The sequence below is a fragment of the Thrips palmi genome, unplaced genomic scaffold (genome assembly GCF_012932325.1).
Source record: "Thrips palmi isolate BJ-2018 unplaced genomic scaffold, TpBJ-2018v1 HiC_scaffold_3, whole genome shotgun sequence".
NCBI classification, from domain to species: Eukaryota; Metazoa; Arthropoda; class Insecta; order Thysanoptera; family Thripidae; genus Thrips; species Thrips palmi.
Window position 1 is genome coordinate 4,128,835 of NW_023144630.1, and position 20,743 is coordinate 4,149,577.

The 20,743-nt window shown below is 41.8% G+C and overlaps 3 protein-coding genes across 6 annotated transcripts; 1 reads left to right on the top strand and 2 right to left on the bottom strand.

Moving 5' to 3' along the window:
* Positions 1–1,526: 1,526 nt before the first annotated feature.
* On the bottom strand, positions 1,527–6,554 carry LOC117648285 (threonine--tRNA ligase 1, cytoplasmic). 3 transcript variants are annotated; one of them, XM_034390732.1, is made up of 17 exons: positions 6,407–6,513; positions 5,478–5,922; positions 4,820–4,894; positions 4,589–4,743; positions 4,400–4,515; positions 4,161–4,294; positions 3,958–4,071; positions 3,735–3,878; positions 3,502–3,648; positions 3,227–3,421; positions 3,071–3,141; positions 2,826–2,988; positions 2,613–2,750; positions 2,361–2,539; positions 2,105–2,279; positions 1,914–2,028; positions 1,527–1,827 (listed from the first exon to the last, which is right to left on the bottom strand). In XM_034390732.1, the coding sequence occupies exons 2-17, from the start codon at positions 5,805–5,807 to the stop codon at positions 1,679–1,681; spliced, it is 2,400 nt and encodes a 799-aa protein (XP_034246623.1). In that variant the 5' UTR covers positions 5,808–5,922; positions 6,407–6,513; the 3' UTR covers positions 1,527–1,678. The 3 variants fall into 3 exon arrangements, with proteins under 3 accessions (XP_034246623.1, XP_034246626.1, XP_034246624.1); XM_034390735.1 differs by lacking the exon at positions 5,478–5,922 and having other exon boundaries at positions 6,407–6,554; XM_034390733.1 differs by lacking the exon at positions 5,478–5,922 and having other exon boundaries at positions 6,292–6,428.
* Positions 6,555–6,851: 297 nt separating this feature from the next.
* LOC117647809 (anoctamin-8) lies at positions 6,852–17,293 on the bottom strand. Of its 2 annotated transcripts, none has more exons than XM_034389773.1 (19): positions 17,011–17,293; positions 16,601–16,686; positions 16,369–16,523; positions 16,043–16,293; positions 15,827–15,943; positions 14,622–14,728; positions 14,022–14,207; positions 13,783–13,935; positions 13,556–13,691; positions 13,156–13,211; positions 12,031–12,105; positions 11,655–11,936; positions 11,376–11,573; positions 11,148–11,279; positions 10,861–11,042; positions 10,418–10,752; positions 9,993–10,315; positions 9,750–9,909; positions 6,852–9,671 (listed from the first exon to the last, which is right to left on the bottom strand). In XM_034389773.1, exons 1-19 carry the CDS (start codon positions 17,120–17,122, stop codon positions 9,364–9,366), a joined length of 3,354 nt encoding a protein of 1,117 aa, XP_034245664.1. In that variant the 5' UTR covers positions 17,123–17,293; the 3' UTR covers positions 6,852–9,363. The 2 variants fall into 2 exon arrangements, with proteins under 2 accessions (XP_034245664.1, XP_034245663.1); XM_034389772.1 differs by having other exon boundaries at positions 10,418–10,764.
* A 232-nt stretch (positions 17,294–17,525) lies between these two features.
* On the top strand, positions 17,526–20,704 carry LOC117647810. The gene is made up of 4 exons (XM_034389774.1): positions 17,526–18,601; positions 18,679–18,882; positions 18,983–19,104; positions 19,190–20,704. Exons 1-4 carry the CDS (start codon positions 17,666–17,668, stop codon positions 20,436–20,438), a joined length of 2,511 nt encoding a protein of 836 aa, XP_034245665.1. The 5' UTR covers positions 17,526–17,665; the 3' UTR covers positions 20,439–20,704.
* The last annotated feature ends 39 nt before the right edge of the window (positions 20,705–20,743 follow it).

Here is a 20,743-nt window from a genome sequence, read left to right on the forward strand (position 1 = left end):
GCTGCTCAAACGGTGGAACGTCGGTGACGTCGAGCAGGTGCCGCCGGATGGGCCGAGCCGGGCCGAAGTCTTGTCCGAACTCCGAAGCCGCAGCTAGCTGGGCGACGGAACGGAAAAACGTCGACTTCCGGCGGGTCGGCTTCTTGCTTCTTGGACTCAACGGCGGGCTTCGGGGGACGCGGCCAGGCCGGCCAGCTCGGCGGGCAGCGCGCCGGTCAAGCGCCGCCCGCGTAGCGACCCGCGGCACGCGGAGCATGCCGCCATGGCGACGTCACGCACGACCGTCACGGCGACGTCACGACCGTCACGGCGACGTCACGACCGTCACGGCGACGTCACGACCGTCACGGCGACGTCACGACCGTCACGGCGACGTCACGACCGTCACGGCGACGTCACGACCGTCACGGTGACGTCACGACCGTCACGGCGACGTCACGACCGTCACGGCGACGTCACGACCGTCACGGCGACGTCACGACCGTCACGGCGACGCCGGTGTCGACGCGGAGCTCGCGGAGCTCGCGGAGCTCGCGGAGCACGGCCTCGGGGGAGCGCAGCGCAGCGGGGTGCGGGGCAGGTTGCGAGCGCGCCGGCGTCTGCTGAGGGACTGCAGGCAGCGGAGCGGGCAGGGCAGGGACCAGCCAGGCCGCCGAGCCGCTGCAGACACGCCGGCCGAAGCGCGCGAAGCGGCAGCGCCCAACAGGCTGCCCGGCCACAGGCTGCGCGGCCCACCCCCTCTGCCCCCACCCCTCTCTCAGTGAGCCAGAAGACCGGCGCAGGCGTGCGAAACTCAAGACGCGTTTTGAGCTCCAGAGTCGCTAAATGGGACTCGAACCGAACGTGTGACCCCACCAATGGATTGGTCTCCGAACGAGGAATCCATTGGTGGGGTCACGCGTTCGGTTCGAGTCCTGTTCAGCGACTGTGGAGCTCAAAACGCGTCTAGAGTTTCGGCCGCCTCCACCGGTCTTCTGGCCCACTGTGCGGCGGGTGGGCGCGTCCTTCTCGCACCCCTTCGGAACGCCCCGCGAGTGCGAGAGAGACAGAGCGACGGAAACAACTTTAGAGGCCCGTCCGTCTGCAGTGGCAGACGGGCTCCGCCGGCGTATCCGGCACGCCTGGGGGCGTGCACGTGCGGCGTCGTCCTGTTTCGAGTGTGGTGCTCGCTGTCAGTGAGATTCAAGCCAGTCCACTGCCAGGAGGGTGATTCCCAGGAATCTTCTCTCTCGCAATCCTTCGGGACGCCCCACGAAGCATGCAACTCCTCTTCGGAATCAGGACGCAGAGACCTTCTCACCGGAAGCGTCCCAGCGGACTTCCCCTCGCCATGAGAGGAGTCTCTTTCCTTCTGAATGCTTTTGATGGTAATGTTTTGAATGCACGAAGCAAGAAATAAAAAAATACTTAGATTTGTATATCCTACTATATGCCCATTTGATTATACTGTTCCACAATGATGGACCAACCAATTCACTGGTTTTCAATGTTCGAACATTGAGAGGAAAAGAAAATTAAACAGCCAATTACAGTTATCTCCCACAGTTTATTTCATCAATAAATTAAAAATTCATCTCACTCACGATCATATGCACTGGTAAAAGTAAAAAAAAAAAAGCTACCAAGACATTTTGAACCCAAGAAAATCAGTTGATCACATAATAATAGTACAGTAACTTTAGAAGTCCTCTTCACTCTTGATAGTGCGGGTCTTGGCAAGCACCTTGAACTTGTCAATGACAGCATCAATAGAGAACTCCCCGTGAACCAAGTTGTCTCTGGTGCGGACATTGACTGTGTTTCCGTTGACTTCCTTCTCACCAACAACTAAAAAAGAGGGAAGCGAAAATCAAATACTGGAACCCAACAAGAATAAATGAAGTTTGCAACCACAAAAAAAACAGACAACTTACTCATGATAAAGTTGTATTGAGCCAACTGAGCATTTCTGATTTTCTTGTTCATTGTGTCACTATCATCAACATCTACATCACACATGAAACCAGCTTCAAATATTTGTTGCTTCACCTGGAAAGACCCAATCATAAATATAAAACAAGACAAAGGATAAACATTTATTAGAAAATATTGGCACCAAACAAACCTTTGTGGCATATTCGTTGAAGGGGACTGCCACTGGGATGATCATAGCCTGTCGTGGCGACAACCAGAATGGCCACTTGCCCGCGTAAGATTCAGTAAGTACAGCAATCATGCGCTCAACTGAGCCCAAGATGGCCCGATGAATCATTACCGGGCGCTTCTTCTCACCATCATCCCTAGGAAAAAAAAAGATTACAAATACAATAACATGCTGGGTGAAACACATGCTATCAAGATAGAAACTTCAGAGGACTTACCCAATGTATGAGAGATCAAAGCGCACAGGCAGTTGGAAATCAAGCTGGATTGTGGCACACTGGTGTTGACGACGAAGGGCATCCATGATTGTGATATCAATCTTGGGTCCATAGAAGGCTCCATCCCCTGGATTTTCCTTCCATGGCTGCCCAAACTCGTTCAGACTTTCAGCAAGCGCCTGTAAAATTTCCACATAAGCATGGTACCTCACCTGCACAAATTTTCTGCATTCATATGTTGAATAGACTTGCCTTTTCAGCATTATTCCATATTTCAATTTCACCTAAGAATTTTTCTGGGCGGGTAGACAGTTTTAACTGGAAAGTGAATCCAAAGATTCCATAGACATGCTTCATGAAATCCAGGCAACCTGAGATTTCAGACTTGATCTGTAAAAGAAAAAAAAAACATGTCACTAACCGATAAACTGAGATCAAATCCAGACAATCCTTCACCAAACGGACCTGATCAGGCATACAGAAAATGTGGGCATCATCTTGCTGGAACCTCCTCACTCTTGTCAAACCACTGAGAGCACCAGAGAATTCATTTCTGTGCAAAACACCAAAGTCTGCTACTCGCCAGGGCAGCTCCTTCCATGAACGTGGGCGGTGGTCAAAGATCAAACTAGAAATTGAAAAAAAGAAAAGTTGTGAGGAGTGAACACCAACTAAATTGGAGGCTTGACCGAAATGAGCAGCTTACTCACCAATGTCCGGGGCAATTCATGGGCTTCAAGGCATATTGCTCCTTTTCTACTTCAAATGAAAACATATTTTCCTAAAATAAATTTCAATAGATAAGTTCAGGTACAGGTTATTTATTGTAACTTAAAAGGAATAAACAATTATATTTTTGGACTTACCGCATAATGAGCCCAGTGACCAGAGGTCTTCCAGAGTTTAGCATTGTAAATGTTAGGTGACACAACTTCCTGGAACCCTCTCTTCCTGTACTCCTCACGGATGAATTCAACTAAAGAATTGTAAATGTGTGCTCCTTTCGGTTGGAAAAAGCATGAACCAGGACTTAGCTCATGGAAGAAGAACAGTTCTTGTTCCTAAACAAGCAAACAAATGTTACAACTTATGCTCACTAGTTAAAAAAAAATTAAATTAAAATTAAAAAGGAAAAATTTACCTTGCCAAGCTTACGATGGTCTCGTTTGGCTGCCTCTTCTTGGAACTTTTCCCACTCCTTCATCTGCTTCGGATCAGGGAATGAGATTCCATAAACTCTTTGAAGGGATTCTGCATCAGCCTTGCCTTCCCAATAGGTAGCAGAGTTCTAGAAGAAAAAACACAATGAGAAATCTGGATGGAAAGCTAACAGAATCAGTTTTGGAGCACCAGCAATGAAAATTCTGCACTCACTTTGGTAACTTTCAGAGCTTTGATCTTGCCTGTATTTCTAACATGAGGACCACGGCAGAGATCAATCAGGGGACCACAACGGTAAACAGTGGTGGTTGGCGTCGTCACTTTCTCATTCAGAATGCGGACTTTGAACTCATTGTACTGAAAATTAATATAACATTAAGCTTCAGTAAGTCATATTTTGAACATTTCAACCCTCTGTTCAGGCAAAGTTCTTCACCTTGAACATTTCCAACAAGTCTTCTTTGGTCATTTCAAGACGCTCAAATGGCTGCTTTTCCTTCACAATTGTTTTCATTAGGTTTTCTAATACTGGGAAATCAAGATTGGAAACCTGAATATAGAAAAAAGAGAAATAAAATATAAAGAATACATGAAATACAATAAGCAAGACACCAAATTAAAAGTAAAGTGTAAACAGACCTGTTTGTCAGCCAGGAACATGTCATAGTAGTAGCCACTTTCAATGGGGGGACCATAGCACAAGCATCCACCATAAACACGTTCCATAGCTTCTCCCAAAATATGGGCCGTTGAATGCCAAAATACTGCTTGAGCTGAAAAGGGGCAATTAAAAACAAAAAAACAGAATGAGGAAAAAATTCTTTAACATAATTCTTGCACAAAACCCTCACTGAAATAGCAATTTCAAATTGTATTACCTTCATCATCATCAAACTTGAGCAGCTGAAGGGAACAACTTTTCTCAAGAGGTCTATCCAAATCCCATAGCACACCATCCACTTTGGAAATCACAGAATTGTCAGCAAGGCCCGGGCTGATAAGAAAAGACAAAGTCAGGATTGCAACAAATTTTAACAAATTTATACTACATCAATATAAATTCTTACCTGATGCCTCTTGCAATTTCATAAGGGGTTGTACGCCATGACTCAGCAGGGATAGCTTTACCATCAGGCAGCGTGACAGTAATGTTCTCTGGAGTCTTGGCAGCAATGCGAGCGTCATACTCCGCTTTTAGTCTGTCCCACAAAACAAGACGATCCTAAAAGACAAACATATTAATAAGCTCAAAGGTATAAAAATATTTGAGATACTACAACAATAATCCTGATTTTTACCTGAATGTAAGAAGGCCATGGTTTGAGCTCAGAGACAGTGGGTCCTGCCTCTTCCCTCTTGTACTTCTTCTTGACCTATGACAGGACAGAACAATAAAACATTATTAGGACTGAGATAGAGAGTTGCCCTAAGTTTAAATGATGAACTATCAGGTTTTCCCACATTAATCACTAGCTAGAAAATATTACATTGAAGAAACACCCTCAATCCAGGCAAAAAAAACATGAACAATCCAGCATTTACACAATAATCACCAAGTAAAAAATATTATGTTTCAGGAAAACACTCAATCCAGGCAAACAAAACAAATGCAGTAAAATAGCTACTAAAAACAATCTACAGCTTTGCAGGTAGCAGGTGAACAGGTGGGCATTACAGCATTAAGGATTATAAAAATTTGTGGAAAGTGTTATTTAACTTTGAGGCACATCATGAGGATTGGTAGAAGTACATGTAATTAAAGGTTCAAAACTAATTGAGAAAATACATTATGAAACTCTGAGTATACACAGCACGTGAATTCATAGAAAAGCAGCAAGCCAGCCTTCTTGAACTGCCTACAAATGTTGAGTTAAAATTGCCAAAAATGAAAATTTTCATGCTTTTATTTAGAAAATCTTACTTTCTGTACATGCCACACCTGTCCATTCTGCTTACCTCGTCCTTCTTGGCCTTAGAATTGGCGAGAGGACAGTGTGTATCATTGACGGCACATCGCTCTATGAAGGCCAATATCTCCAGGTTGTTCCTTTGAGGGTGCACTGCTGTCGCAGTGGAGGGAAGCACAGCTTGGGACTCTTTGGTAAAGGAAGACAGGTGGCGCAGCCAGCGAGTCAAATGCAAATGTTTCGCTATTTCTCCAGACAGGTCCTTCCGCCCCAAATAATTTAGGACTTTGAGGTCCTCTTGTGTAGGTTGATAACCACCAACGTAACTAAACTGAGACAAGTAATTGTCCAGTTCTTTCAAAAGGTCGAACTCCGACATTGTTTCAGTATTTTGGGAACAGGCAGTCAGCAAATGGTGTTCGCGAGTCCGGCACACTCAATCGATTCAGGGCCCAATCAATGAAAAAATGTCTCATTCAGCACCAAACGATAACCTGGCCAGAGAGATTGAATCATCCGTTAGAGTCGAAAGTAAACAACCATGAGAATTTAAAAAAGGAAAAATGTCATGAGCAGACAAAGAGAATTACAGAGGTAAATTTTTCATTCAAATCCGTGCGAAATAAGAGCGTACTAGAGCGGCAAGGGCAGCACCGGACGGAGAGTTAACCTCAACGAAACAGATGCACCATGATGCAACACACGACTTAGCAGACAGCAGACAGGGGGGCACTACACACCCCCGGACAAATCCGCGAAAAAAACAGGCGTGGAATGGCCCTGCATTCATTGACACTAACAAAACTAGTCCACTTTCTCGTCAAATTAACAACAAAACCCGCTGCAACGTGTCAGTACCATACCGCTTTGATCGATGCGTGCCGCTTGACTAGAAACCCAAACGTTCGCACCAAATCCGAGCGCACAATCTTATTCATGACTACGAGTCAAGGGAACTGTATAAGTATTCATTCATGCCTTTTCACTCTTGATGTTCATTGCTTTAACGCCCTCCACGACGTCGCCCATGGTGGTGGTGGTGGTGCTTGGCCGACTGAACGAACACGAACGCCCGCACCGCACGCCAGCACAACAGAAACAGATTCGGTTCCCCCTTCGGCTCGGCTCGGCGATTTAGGCTTGCCACAACACCCAACACCCCCACCAAAGGACCGCTCCGAGGAAATACAGTGGCGGAAAATGCCAGCAATCTCAGAAAAACAAATTTAAGTTGAAAAATGCTTCTTTTTTCTGTGGGTAACCAGCTTCTTCGTTCAATAATGTTTGATAAGGAATCAAAATAAAATGAAGGTATTTTTTTTTCTTTTTGACAGATCGGGAATACACCACGTTCGAGAGACATGCATGGGGTAGAGCAGGTTTAGGAGGGGGTAAAGGTAGAGAATAAAGTGAGTCTTAAACATAGTTTCAGGGTAAACTTTATTTAAAGCTGATACTAATTTTTTTGCACTTCTGTGGTCCAGCAACAGCATATTACATAAACCATATAAGTAACTCAATTGTTCATTGTTTTTTAAATAGATCATTTAAACAGCACAACCAATTTGGGTGCTCCAGCACTTGACACGTTAGCTGGAAGACCACTTAATTTGTCACTGGACCCTAAAAGCACATTTCGAATTAACTTCAGAAACTGTAAGCTAAACAGTACTAAGCCATACAGGACTGCAAACAGTACATGAGCGGCACATTGCACAGAGGCAGACATATCAAACCCAAGTACAAACATATTAATGAGGACACAACAGATTGAATAAAAGCTGTGTGCATTAAGTCGATAAGCAAATTTTTCTCAGACCCATATTATTCGGCTCAAAATGGAGGCACTCAAATTTTTTTGTGCATGGAACAAATTATTTCAGTAAAATGTGCAGTTGTTTCTCTATCAGCCCCCCTTCATTGTTTCCCTTTGTCAAACTGCAGACTCTCTCTTATATATCTTAATTAGATTAATATAAATGCACCTATCTTAAAATTTAATGAGCTAACTACAATGGGCTGGATAAATGCGTTTAGAATATACATTACACATGGACAGGTCATACAACAAGTTTTAAAAAGAATTACAATGCCAACTCTTGGCTGGTACAATGACTAAGACGCACTTCACAACATAGATAGTTGGCTTCCCTTAAAACACTAATTAATGTACGCACAATTACAAGATTCTCCCACATGAATATGAATACAGTTGGGATGAGTTGACAAGGTATTATTGCCTGGACTAGACTGTTCCCTTCCACACACAACACAAAATAAAAAGTACTTCAAAACAGCATCTCAGTCTACAAAGGAATTATTTCCACTTGTTTGAAATGGCATTATTTGCTTTGATGATTATTTTGGTCAGGATAAAATGGCAACCTTTGTGGATCATAAAGAGAAAAGAAGCAAATAACAAACTTGACATGTTATTAGTTTGGGTACCGGAAGTTAGAATCACTTTCACTTGAATGAAAAGCATACAAAAAGCCCGGGGGGAGGGGCATTTTCAAAGAACTGATGCGTCAATGCCTTCTTACAGAGGGAACACAGTTACATAATTCATCAAAAGCAAAAAAATGGATGAGCCCCTGTTGGGACTTTACACTCATTTTAGATCTATTTCAAACTAGATTCTGCAATTCATACAACAATTTTCTTTTTTCAGATGATTGACAACAAACTTCTCAACGCGAGAAGTTTTGACAGTAGTTTATACAAGTAATAAGACAACTGCATTGGTCTCATGTTCTGATACAAAACATAAATACCTACAATCTAAATGAGGCTTTGGGTGCTATAAATAAACAAAGACATTTTCATGAATGCAAATGTGTCAATCAAATGACTAGGTATTTCATGTATTAGTTAGGCCTCAATTCAAAGCAGATAAAAGCTGCCAATTTGAGAAGAAAAAAAAGGAGAGAGAGAGAGAGAGAAATAAAACAGATGTAAAAATAGAGATCAATGAGAGGGAAATCAATAGACCATAACATTAATAAAAATATAATGAACAAGCAACACACAAAGGCCAAAGCCGCAGGATGTACGACTCCTAAAAGCCTCAGTCAAATGTAACTATCACATTCCAATAGCAGTTTAATAGTGAGCAGAAAATTACTACCACCACTTGTCTTTTTTTTTTGTACTTTCTTTTTACATACTTTTTGTTAATTAAACAGTTTTGGAAGTGGCATTTCACCTCCAATCTACGCACTTTAAGAAATACAAAAGTATGACCTCTGCTTCATGAAGACATAAAGACATAATATAAATAGAAACTACAAAACATAAATAATCCTAACTAAAATTTCCAGTCAATGGCAACACATGAAAACAGCACCAATAACCACATCAAAGTTCTAGGCAAACAGAAAGCCAATAAATCTCTAGAGATTAAGAGTAAAACATGATAACAAGAGGAGCTTCTTCAGAACAAGATTCTTAAGGGTGTAAGGTAGGAAACCGGACGGATTGATAGTTCATGGATTCCTTTCACAGACAGATTATGATCCTCACTGAAAATTGAAGATACTACAACCACACGTGAGTTATGAAAAGCCATAAAAGGGAAGTGTGAATAACATGGCAAACAAACGCCATTCATAAGCAGGAATATCATTTACCATCAATGAGTCAGAGTGCAATGGAATGCACTTTAAGAACGGATTTAATGAAGGAGCTTTCCTTAACCTATGTTTTAGATAGAGAAGCACCTAAAATTTGGGACAAAACTAAACATCATAAGGCACATTGTAATGCATCATCAAATATTTTGCAGAAGGTAATTGATTCCTGGTGCATACCTTGTAGTAATTCTTTCATATAGAATGTTACATTAAGCTTGTCTATGCTAAATTACAGTCTTAAAAAGCGTGTGCAGAAAATTGTGTCCATACAATAATAAAAATCAAAGGATGAAGAATATCACATTAATGGTTATGGTTCTTACGCCGTTGAAGATCAACAGCAACATCCTCAACCGATATGAGTTTTTCCAATGGAATACAGCCAAGTTCCCCACCAGGCTGTCGGTTTGGGTGCAGCATTTGTTCCATTGCTTTTTGCTCAGCTTTCTGCTCCGCTTTCTTCACTGACTGCTCTTGAGCTTCCCGGGCTCGTCTCTCTTTCAGCTTCAGAGAGAACATTGCAACTGTTCTCGCTCTCTTCATCAGACTTTGTTTGACTCGTTGTTTCTTGGCAGGATCTAAATCTGTTTTGGGTACAGCTCCTGTTGAAGCTGTGACAGATGAAATTAGTACACTGCACCCAAGGAACTGTTGCCTTAGTTCACAACACAGACATCATCTTAACACACCTTGAGCTGTCTCTTCCACTTCCTGGCTGGAAGCTGTGTGGCTGCTATCAGAGAAAGACTGGTCTTTTTCTGGAGAAAGGCGCAATTTCGGTTTCAGGTACGCTGCAGTCCATGGAGGTGCCGATTTCAGTAGATCAGAGTCAGAAGATGCAGCCAACTCCTGAAAAAGTTGATGAAACAAAATAAAAACACAAGATAAAACCAAATTGATGGGGGTGGAGGGACGGAACAGGGGGCAGCCACCTTTCCGGCCGACGCGAGACAGTCAGTGCTGCGCCGGGCCTCGGGTTCGCTGGACTTCCGTGCGGGGCCGTCCAGGGCGAGGCGCCTCACCCAGTCCGCGCCGCCGTGCGGCCCGATGGTGAGGTGGTGCTGCAGGGCCGCTGCCTCCGCCTCCGCCCCCAGCCACTCGCGGGGGCGGCGCGCCGGGGCCGCGTGGCCTTGGCCGTGGCCTTGGCCGTGGCCTTGGCCTTGCAGACCCTGGAGACCTTGGGCGGCTTGGGGCACAGGCATCTCCTGCAGCGGCGTCTGCTGGGGCGTCGTGGCGTGGGAGCTGCGTCCCGACACTGCGGACACAATCACTCAATCACTCCAAACTGCAGGGACTCGATAGACAACCCGGGGTGGAATTCCCCATCACCATGCCACTGTTCTCCTTGTCTACCCACCATTGGACAGGTGCCCCTCCGCCCAGTCATGCGACCGACGGGCACTAGAAACAGACATGCGACTGGTGCTTGCTGGGGACGATTTGTCTGGAGTGTGCCGCCGACTCGCTTCCAGGATACTCTCTTCCAAGGCGAGGGTGGCAGACATTTTGCCGCTGGAAATGGGCGAGCTTCCCCTGGAGGACGGCCCGTCCCGCCCGTCCTCCCGCTCTCGGCAGGAAATGCCAGAGATGGACGACCGAGAGGCTGGAGGGGTGTTCGTTCTACTGGCACTATGAGGGGCTTCATCTTCAGACCCTTCCTGACTACCGTGGGCTGCAGGTGAGACCATGAACCTGTGCCACAAACTTAAACCACTCCATAAAAAATGAAACTTACTCATGAACAACATAATGCAAAATGTCATTTAAATAATCATTGAACCATTTGATTGCGCAACCAACCTTCCAATGTAAGTGCTTGGCTGAGATGAGCATGATTCCGGGGCAGGCGTTTGAACCGTAGATGATAGTCTCCTTAAAGCTTCTCGTCGAGCAAATTCCACTTTAGCTATTTCTATGGCCACCCATTTTGGTAAATCAGGGATAGCACACGTAATTAAGAACCGCATGACCAGCATGCCATGCTGAAAAAATATGAAAAATGTTGAGAAACAACTCAGCAAAGGAATACTCTTGGCAACGCATAGCACCAATCAGAGCACATTGGAATAAGAATGGAAAAAACTCACCTCAAGAGCAACAATGAGAAGTATTGTCTGAGTTGTTGACATTTCTGGAAACATTCGATGGACTTGTCCAGAGAGCCCAATCAAAGCACAGTTTACCAGAACAGCTATGAATCCCATCATATCCATGGCATTCTTTTTATGGTCACACGGAAAAGCAAGATGATAAATTTCAACCAAAGAAGAATAAGCAAACAGATAAGGTTGATTTTAACAGTTTTGAAGACCAACCTGCCAAGTCCCTATGTTTGGAACACGTTGCCCAAAAGGTCTTTGAAAAATGAAGCACAGTTTAAAAGCATCTGATCGTATTTCTATGAGATTATTTATTAAAGCACAGGTAGCAGCCATTGGGAAAGCAGATGAAAAGAGAACAACGTATCCAAGTTGAATGAAGAGCTCCAAATGATCATCAAATGTGCCATTGTACTGAAATAGAAATGTCAAGATAATAGGATGGACATGCACTGCAGTGGAGAAACTGTTTTATCAAATGCTAATTTACTATACCTTGTAAAGTGCACTCTCAAGTTCTGCCTGACTGACATTTCTATTGCCATGACCTGATCGCCCTTCTTCATAAACGCCATTGTTCGAGTCAACTTCAGATGATTGTCCAATTTGTGAATCAGGTTCAGCACTTGGAGGGTTTTTGTTCTCAACGGATGGACTTAGTGCCCCAAATAAGTCGAAGCTCAGCTTCGCTAGTCGCAGCTGCTCAAGAATGTACGGAAATGCTGATTCCTTTAAATTGCCAATCACCTGGCGAGCTATTAATAATGCGGCCAATTGCTGGAAATAAAAGAGATGACACAAAAATGTTAAGATACTAACTTTGAAAAATTTCTTCCCTCTGATAAAAAAGGGTTTTCATTTTAATACAGACCTCCTTCAGCTTCTCCTGGTCTTGTAAGTAGAAGGCAATGTAGAAGAGTGAAAGAAAGGAGTTCACAAACTGAAACTGAAAACAGAATGAGAAGAAGAAACCATTAGAAACCAAGAAAAACTTGTTTCTTGTCCTGATCAGTGTATGTTCCTTTTTTATTTTTCAGCATTTTCATGAAGCTTGAATCAGTTAAGCATTTGAGACCAGATGGCCACAGAATACAAGACCACTAGCACTGTGCTGCAACAAGGTTAACAGCCATTCAGACGTGCACTAAAACTTTCCACAGCAAAACACATAGCATTCCTTGCCACATTTTTAGGAGAATTCTACCACAATCTACACAACATCAACATACAATATGCAATAGTGAACCGCACAAATAGTACACCTAAGAGGATTTGCAGGGGCATAATAGGTGAGAGCATCTTCACAAATCTAAGTTTTGCCCTTGTAAACTGTGTTTCTATGAATCAGATAGACACACACAGTACATTTATTATCTACAGTTTGAGGTCAGAATACAAATTTTACAGACCAGGATGGACTTCGAGCTGGTAATATGCAAAATGCGTTTAAAGAACTCAAGAAAAAAAGAGGGGAGTAGGAATAAAGCTGGTAATGTTTCCAATGCTTTCAAGACTACTTTTCATGCACTCAGAACACTAACTTCCAACTGATACTGTATTAGCTGCCTGCATCCATTCCGTCATTCTCTGCTGAAATTATAACAAATTGTTAAGTATGTAGAAGCGCTCCACAGGAACAACACGTAATATTGCATGCTATAACTGATAAATTTGGCTTATATCATATTATTTTATCATCATGAACAAAAAATTAATAACTAAAAAAAAAAAATTAAATGTCTACACATTTATGATAAATGAGAAACAATGACAGAGACAACAAGTGAATCATTCCACAAACACTTAGGTAGCAATAATGGGGCAATCTATGAATGCAGTGCAATTAGGCCATTCCTCCCCTAAAACACATCAAAATGTACAGAGTGTTTGTTCTGCAAGTACTGCAAGTCCACCATACATCTCTCACTCTGTGCATTGCTACACATTTACAACAGCAGTAGCAGCATAAATGTCGAGATTGTTAAAAAGTACAAACCAAAGCCACTTTCACGATGAGATGATTTTCATACTTCGTGTCAAGTCTGTAGTTCTCTGTTCGCAAAAAATATGCATAACTTGTCAAATATCTTATCTTATGTTTTGGATTTAACTAATTGTAAAAACTAAATAGCACTATGAGTTTTAAAGATTAAACCATGTTCAAATAATGATAAGACACACAGGAAACTAAGCTTCAAATTATTGTCTTGATTAATTTGGAGCAAAACTGTACCAGCTTCAGACTGCTTGCACTTAGACCAATGGTAAATGAGGTGAACACAGGTGAACACACGACTTGACCCAAATTTGTACTAGGTTAATTAAAACAGGTCCCATTTCTTTGTTATTTGCTAAGATACAATAGTTTGAAATAAAATATATGGAGGGAACAATACCTTTGTCATTTAGCCAGCAAGCAACTTTATAGTAAGCTTCATCAAGAACACTGATGACAACAGCGAGAAGAATTTTAGGTAGGTAGCTCAGGCAAAAGGGATAGCCATTAGACTCGATGCGCTTATCCCACCAATCCTGCAAACAATGATATTGCTTGTAGAAAGTTCATGCAAGATAAAATTAACATTGCTATATGAAGTAAAGATGAGGAGACTTTTGAATTCACCTGGAGTTGGAGTATCACAATCATGACGAAGAATACAATAGCAAGGCACAAGCCGATGATGGGTACACTTACAAACCAGCGAAAAACATGTCTTTTCCATGGAGGGTAATAGGGTTCCAGTCTCCCTGTCACTGGACTCACCTCCAACACCCCCTGGACCAAACAAAACGTAAAGTTTAACAAGAGCAAAATTAAACAAACATCAGTAGAGTCTCAAAGCAGGGAGTCTTGAGCACTACCGTGTACAAGGGTCTTGGTTCCACAAGAAGTTCATCTCGCTGATCAAGTGTTCCCCAGCGATATGCCAACTCTGCTGAATATCTCTTCCAGGCTTCCAAGTAAATGCTAGCCCATAAAACGTTGAAGAAAGAAAACAGTACATATCCAACGTCTTGAGCATGTTGAGAACGTCCACTGAATCCCACCTGCCGAAGTTAAAAGAAAAGTGTTACTGCAAGTCTTTCAGGGGCAAATCCACATAGCCCATTTCAAAGAAAGTATGAACAAAATATTTCCATTCTAGATTTTAAAAAACCGTGCACCTCTCACAAAAATGGGATTTAGAATGGCAAAACAGCAAGTCAATTATTATTTAATATGAACATCATAGCACTTTCTAGATGCAGCTACATCTAACACCCAGGCTCTGGAAATTCTTAGCTTTAAACATGCATAAGAATCACAAGGCACAAAGAAAATTAAGGATACAATATACTCCTTGGGACTAGCCCTTTAGCTAAACTGATGAGCTGAACTGATCCAAAGTCTTGAGATTAAATCCAGTTTTCAAAGAATGTGAGACAGATTCCAAAACATGTCTTGGCAAACATAATGCTTACCCAGAACATGAATCCAACGAATGCAGGAACAAGAAGCGCTGCAGTGTAGTGCCCCAGCCATGCAAAGTACATGGCAATCTTCACACCAAAGTATTCAGAGATGGCATCTACCAAGACAGAAAGAGGAACATCAGACAGAAAAAAAGGTAAAAAGGGAGAGGAGCTGGACAGATAGAGGAAGAATAGAGCAAAAGAATCACTCAAACGGAAGAAGAAGGGGGCAATACTGAGATCTAATATTGGTGCTAACATAAACAACATCTATTCAGCACAAAAACGAGCCCACCAACTCAGCACACTGAAAAAGAGGAAAACAGACAGGACAGGAAAACTATCACAGCAGCTCAATCACACATTAGCTTCTCTCTAATTACTGTTCTCAGCATGAAATGTATCACTAATTAAGTGCTAATTACAGTTCTCAGTATGAAACTGTACCAACTTTCAGATCAAGAAAAAAATTTGATGAAAGAATTCCCCACCCCAGCCAGAATGTTGTCTATGTCTACATACAGTGTTAAATAAATGATTCCATTGTCCCAAAAATCAAGAAGATAAGGGGAAAACAAAGAAAAGACTACAAATGAAAAAGCTACTTTTTAGGCACATGTGAAGACACCTCAGACACCAACATTCTCACAAAAGACATTCACTAAACAAACACACATCAGATGCCACTAAAGATAAGAGATAATGAAAACACATACAAAAGTAGATACACATTTTTCAAGAGATTAAAATACCTTTCAATTGAGACATTTTAAATAGCAAGTCTTCATCATGCTTTGTATTCTTCAATTTCCACTTTCTAGACTTATGTTTAAAAAGGCATTCCCAGGTTAGAAATTGCTTATTTGAATTATTTGAGAAACCTTGACCTCATATTTTTCTTTCATTATGACACAAGATAATCCAAATGCCCCATCTGCTAATAAAAACGAAACAAAGTTCATAGCTTTTGTGCATATTTACACACTACTGAAAGAAAATTAATTTTCTTTTAGAACAGTTTTTATTTTTACTTTCTTCTGGAATTCTGAATTAAATATATTGAGATGTAAGAATAATTTTTTGTAAAAGAATTTGTTTATTTACTTCTGCAAATTTTTGCAATCAAGCAAATTGTTTAGGACCTTTTTTTTAGGAACAGTATTACAGCTCAATTTGAATTGACGTTTTTGTAAAAGAATACACCCATGTCTTACCTAGAGGTTGTAGACTCAGGAATGCTCGAACCCAAGAATGCTGTAGTTGCTGAAGTGATGGAAGATCATGAAGAGGGAAAACTTGAGAAATGACTCCTGCTGAGAGGCACTTTGGCACTAAAATAAAATGAGAAACAAAATTAAATTTGACCTTTAAATAAATCAAATAGCAATCAGGAAAGGGGTTTAGGAAAAGGGTACGTTGTTCAAACATACCAATAGCTTGTCCTTCAATTAAGCGTAATTTCCCAAAGATATCGGAAGCCGCTGCCTCAGCTGGTCCAGCCCGAAGGGAATGGAGAAGGTGGAGAACAAGGGTTTGTCTTTCATGAGAGGTAAAAAAGTTTTCTTCACATTCTGTTCCTTCAAAGCTGCCGATATCAGCCTGAACTATCTCCTTCAACCCTCCTCCATATTCAGCTTTGAGGGGCTTTGGAAGATGAATCTCCTCAGCAGCTTTCAACAATCTAATGAAAACAACAAACATTAGAAATAAATCTTATTAAAGTAAACAACACATTTGCATGTCTTAGAATGCTTACACATTAAAGGGAGCAGTAAGATAAAATCCATAGCTGTCCGATGATGAATGATGCCTGACATGAGCAACAAGAGTGCCCGCTCTTAAGCGAGATAATAACCACATCAATGTAGAATCAGCAGTGCCCGGTGGAAACATAAGGACCACATCGCATTCCTTTTAAAAGAAAAAGAAAAATAAACAAGGAATAAGGGAGCCAAATTTCTAAAATAAATTATTGTTTACTAGGGTACCTGAGTGGGAACTGTTTGTATCCACAATCTTCGAGGAGTCATCAAATGACCAGTTTGTGGGATTTTCCTTCGAAGCATCCTAGAGGCTGGTAAGATAAGAAATATTACAACCAATAATGGACATCTGCAACCATGTGGTGACCTAACCTTCTAGTGTCGAAATTAATCATCAATCATTCCAACAGTGAATCAAAGCTCGACTATAAATGTGCATCTCATCTAATTCAGATCTTTTATTATTAGTATGCTGCAAGCACAGCAAGAAAACGGAAGGATCCTCTCAAGAGGATAGCACACATGCGCACATGCCCAGAATAGGTGAGCAACATTATCTAAATCATTGGTTTGCATCCACATTGGAAAAAGAGATACAGCGGAACCAATATAGAGCAAGGGTAAACGATTCTTACCATTTTCGAAGGTTTCTTTGGCGCTTGAAATGATTTTCCGTTGTCGCAAGACCGCAGACGGGCCCACACCACCTTCTTCCTTTTCTTCAAAACTAACCTGTTCTTCTTCCATTCTGCTGAGAAACCCGATCAGGTGACTCAGGAAAAGTGCCTGACCGACAGAATCGGTAACTTAACCAGTTCTTTTGAGATCATTCGGAATTCGTCGCTTCAAGAAGCGCACATTGACAGCAGAAAGCCGCGGAGCCGTCAATGTCTACTGCGGACTTGTCTTCTGCTAGCTCTGAGTAAACAGAAGAATGGAGGGCATTTCAACACGGAGTATGATCAACCATGAGAGTAGGACCGACTGACTCCACACAATTTTGAATCGCATATATTTCAGAACTTGGTCTCATTTTCTTAAAATTACTCTTAACTTAATTTAGTTATTTCTTTGCCACAAATAAAGCTATAAAACCACGAAAAAAAGATCTGAGAAGCCATACCGTAGCCTTCTAGAAGGTTTCACCGATCGGGCGCGGTTTTCAGGCCCGAGAGTTCTCTCCTGTTTGTTGACATTTATCTGCAACAACAACAAGAAAACTTGAGGCAATTTGTCGCAGAGGAGGGTTTTGGTTTTCTTTCCAGTTTCCTGACGGATGAGAAGGAAAGCATGGAGCCGGTCGCGAAAACCGTGCCGCTTGCGGCTCTAGCGACTGGACAACAGCAGCAACAGCAGACTATCCACTTGCCTCTGTCCGCCATACCAGCAAATGTCCTCAGTCAGCTGAAAGAGGTTCCTTCAAATGTCTCCTCTGCCAGAATATTCAGACTGCCCCCTGGCATGGTTCTGTTGAAGCCAACTGTGGGGAAAGTAGTGTCTACACCACAGCCAGCTCCACCTGTCAGTTCTGTCGCTGCTCCACCAGCAGCGTATTGTCAGTCTGTTAAACCTGTGCAAGCTACCTTGACGACACCTCAACTTCCCAACAGCATTCACAAGGAACTTGCTGTAAAGCTACTTGATAATCCAAACCGAGGTGTCGTTTTGCTGAAACCACCTGCAGGTGCAATTTTGTCTGCAACTAACCCAGTTACACCTGTCAGTGCTCAACCAGTGCAGTGGCAAGCTGTTCATCATGATCCTTCCGTCTCAACGACGCAACAAGAACCTGTATTTCTTGAGGGCATGAGAATTGCTGAAAGGTTGAGCGATAAAGTTTTCATGATAAAGCCAAAGCCAGCTAATCCAATTATACCTGTTAGTGCTCCACCACTGAATAAGCACACTGGAAAACGTCTGCCATCGCCTGAACCTATATATTCCAGCAATGCTAAACAGCGAAAAGTTAAGAAATTTAATGAGAAAGAACCACCTATAGTCCAAGATGCCAACAGTCCTGCTTTGAATGAATCTTCAGAACCTGCAACCAAAGAGCCGGAGCAGAGCGTCAATGCCAAGCCCAAACCGTGGTGGCGGGAACCCAGACCTTTATGGAAAAGTAAAGAGCCCATTGTGCTGTACAGTGGATGTAAACCTGAAAATTTGCAACCTAAGAAGAAGAAAGAGGAACCCCCTAAAAGTCTACCATGTCCGCAGAAGCTTGATGTAAGTACCCGCTGTTTTTTTTTCCAATTTTGTAGCAATGCAATGTCATGGTGTAAAGTTTTCTGTACTCGTTTCAGGACATTTTACCAAAATCATGGCAATATCACATTAGTTCTTTTGAAGAACTGCAAGATCCTGAAAAGTTTAAGGCTGAAGTACGTACGACTTTCATTTCAAAAGAAGATGCCTTGCAGTGGGTGCAAGACTTTGAGGCCATTTCGGGGACCAACTTCCGAGTCACCAAAACATTCAAGGAAAACTCTTTCCGTATTATTTTCAAGGTGAGATTGATCAACAAAAATATTAGTTGTATCATCTCCAATAAAGATACTTAAAAACTTTTTTTCTGCTACAATCATTAATCCCTGTTTAATTTTTCAGAAATGCTTCAAATGCCACAAAAATTCTTGTAAGAAAGATAAAGTTCTCAAGAGAGCAAGTGGGCGGAACCTTGGCTGTGAAGCCAGGTTATCAATTACCATCAAAAACAAAGAAATGAAATCGTAAGTACAATTTAATGTTTTTAGCAGTATTTTTTCATACTTTTTATTCTACTTTGAATTTTAATGTTTTCTTTTACTGACCCAGGAGTACTGACTTGCTGCTAGGGCAATTCCCCTGTGTGATTGGAATATATCACAACCACTGCCACCCGCTCACTGCTGAAGCCCTCCGTCACCGGCGCCCGTTACCCGAGCTGAGGGAAAAGTTTTCTAATATGTTTAGGGCAAGAATTACACCATCTGCTGCTCGACGTCTTCACTTACAAGACCTCAAGAGGGAATATGGTGAGAAGTATTCGGAAGTGATCCAAGATGGTGCAAAATGCCCTCCTTTACCATGGTGCTACAGACTTTATTATGAAACGGTTGGAAGGAAAGTGAAAGATGGTAGAAAAAAATCAAGTAAACGATCATATTACAAGAAGAAAACTTCAATTATGTCTAGAAATTCAGGGCAGCTTCAGACAATGCCTGCCTTAAAGAATGTCAACAGTAGCTCCGAAAATGTTGTTAGCACTCCGTACACAGCTTCCGGACTGAATGAAAAACGTGAATGTGAGGAAATACAAAGAAGTATCAATAGTTTATATGAATATGATTTTATGTCAAAGAGTGGAGGTGTCAGAGAAGATGAAATGGGAAATAGTGTTGCTATTGTAAATGATTCTGAAAGTCATGCTGTTTTATCAGATGGCCAAGTAGATGCTGTTATGGACAACTCAGCGTTACTTGACAGTCATGGTGAAGCTAGCAATGATGATTACATAGATAATACTGATATGTTAGACCATGGAGAATGTGTAGGTGAATTTGTCACCAGTGGTGAAATTTTAAATTCTGAAGCCACTGTATCTAATGTAGATGTGGAGATGACAGACCAAGGGCTTAATGATTTGACGAGTAAAGAGGGCCACCAATGTGAGGATGTTGAAATGGCAAGACTAAACCTTAATAATGTGTTTAGTGACCTGAGCTCAAGACTCCTGAGTGAACCTCAAAAGTATCTCTCAGCTGTAAATCAGTTCATATCGCAGTATGATGTGTGCCAGAGCCAGTCAGAATCTGACCTCCTAACTGCACTTCTAGAATTTGGTTCTCAGAAGTCATCCAATGTCACAAATCCCAATAATGTGCCTCCTAATGTAGAAAATAGTGTTTCTACAATTGTAGAGAAATACCTTGTTAAAAAACAAGCTACTGCACCAAGCAGGAAGCCTGAAGACATTGTTAGCCCCAAACGTAAAGTCCTTGTTCTTCGCATGGATCCCAATAAATTTAACCAAATAATGGGAAGGGTAGGAAGTAACTCAAATAAACATGTGATAGATATCTAAGTACAATCCATTTCCTTCACCATTTAATTATAATAAGGAAATATATTTGTTTCTCCCCCTTTTTAATTTGTTGTTTCCTGATAATGTCAATTTTGCATTGTGTGAATTGTTTCTTGTAATACTATGTATTTCTACAAAGTCTTGGACTTTTTCCCAACTATTTAGTCTGAGTTGGTTAATGACTGTTGTTTTTAATTGCTAAGGCCAAAATTGAAAGAGATTGTTTTTATTTCTGAAATACATATATTTGTAATGTAACACTTTGAGTAAATGTACTCAGTCTTGGTGAAAAATTAAGGATCTGC

What these genes read in the sequence shown, in the direction of transcription:
- LOC117648285 (XM_034390732.1), bottom strand. Translation starts at nt 5,807, where the DNA reads ATGTCGGAGTTCGACCTTTTGAAAGAACTGGACAATTACTTGTCTCAG. An exon ending in CATGGCCTTCTTACATTCAG is followed by an intron (nt 4,744 to 4,819) that starts GTAAAAATCAGG and finishes TTTGTCTTTTAG; the next exon opens with GATCGTCTTGTTTTGTGGGA. An exon ending in TTTTCTGTATGCCTGATCAG is followed by an intron (nt 2,751 to 2,825) that starts GTCCGTTTGGTG and finishes TTTCTTTTACAG; the next exon opens with ATCAAGTCTGAAATCTCAGG.
- LOC117647809 (XM_034389772.1), bottom strand. Translation starts at nt 17,122, where the DNA reads ATGGAAGAAGAACAGGTTAGTTTTGAAGAAAAGGAAGAAGGTGGTGTG. An exon ending in TTGTGATACTCCAACTCCAG is followed by an intron (nt 13,692 to 13,782) that starts GTGAATTCAAAA and finishes CATTGTTTGCAG; the next exon opens with GATTGGTGGGATAAGCGCAT. An exon ending in TCATCGTGAAAGTGGCTTTG is followed by an intron (nt 12,106 to 13,155) that starts GTTTGTACTTTT and finishes TTCTGTTTTCAG; the next exon opens with TTTCAGTTTGTGAACTCCTT.
- LOC117647810 (XM_034389774.1), top strand. Translation starts at nt 17,666, where the DNA reads ATGGAGCCGGTCGCGAAAACCGTGCCGCTTGCGGCTCTAGCGACTGGA. An exon ending in CATGTCCGCAGAAGCTTGAT is followed by an intron (nt 18,602 to 18,678) that starts GTAAGTACCCGC and finishes TACTCGTTTCAG; the next exon opens with GACATTTTACCAAAATCATG. An exon ending in CTTTCCGTATTATTTTCAAG is followed by an intron (nt 18,883 to 18,982) that starts GTGAGATTGATC and finishes TTAATTTTTCAG; the next exon opens with AAATGCTTCAAATGCCACAA.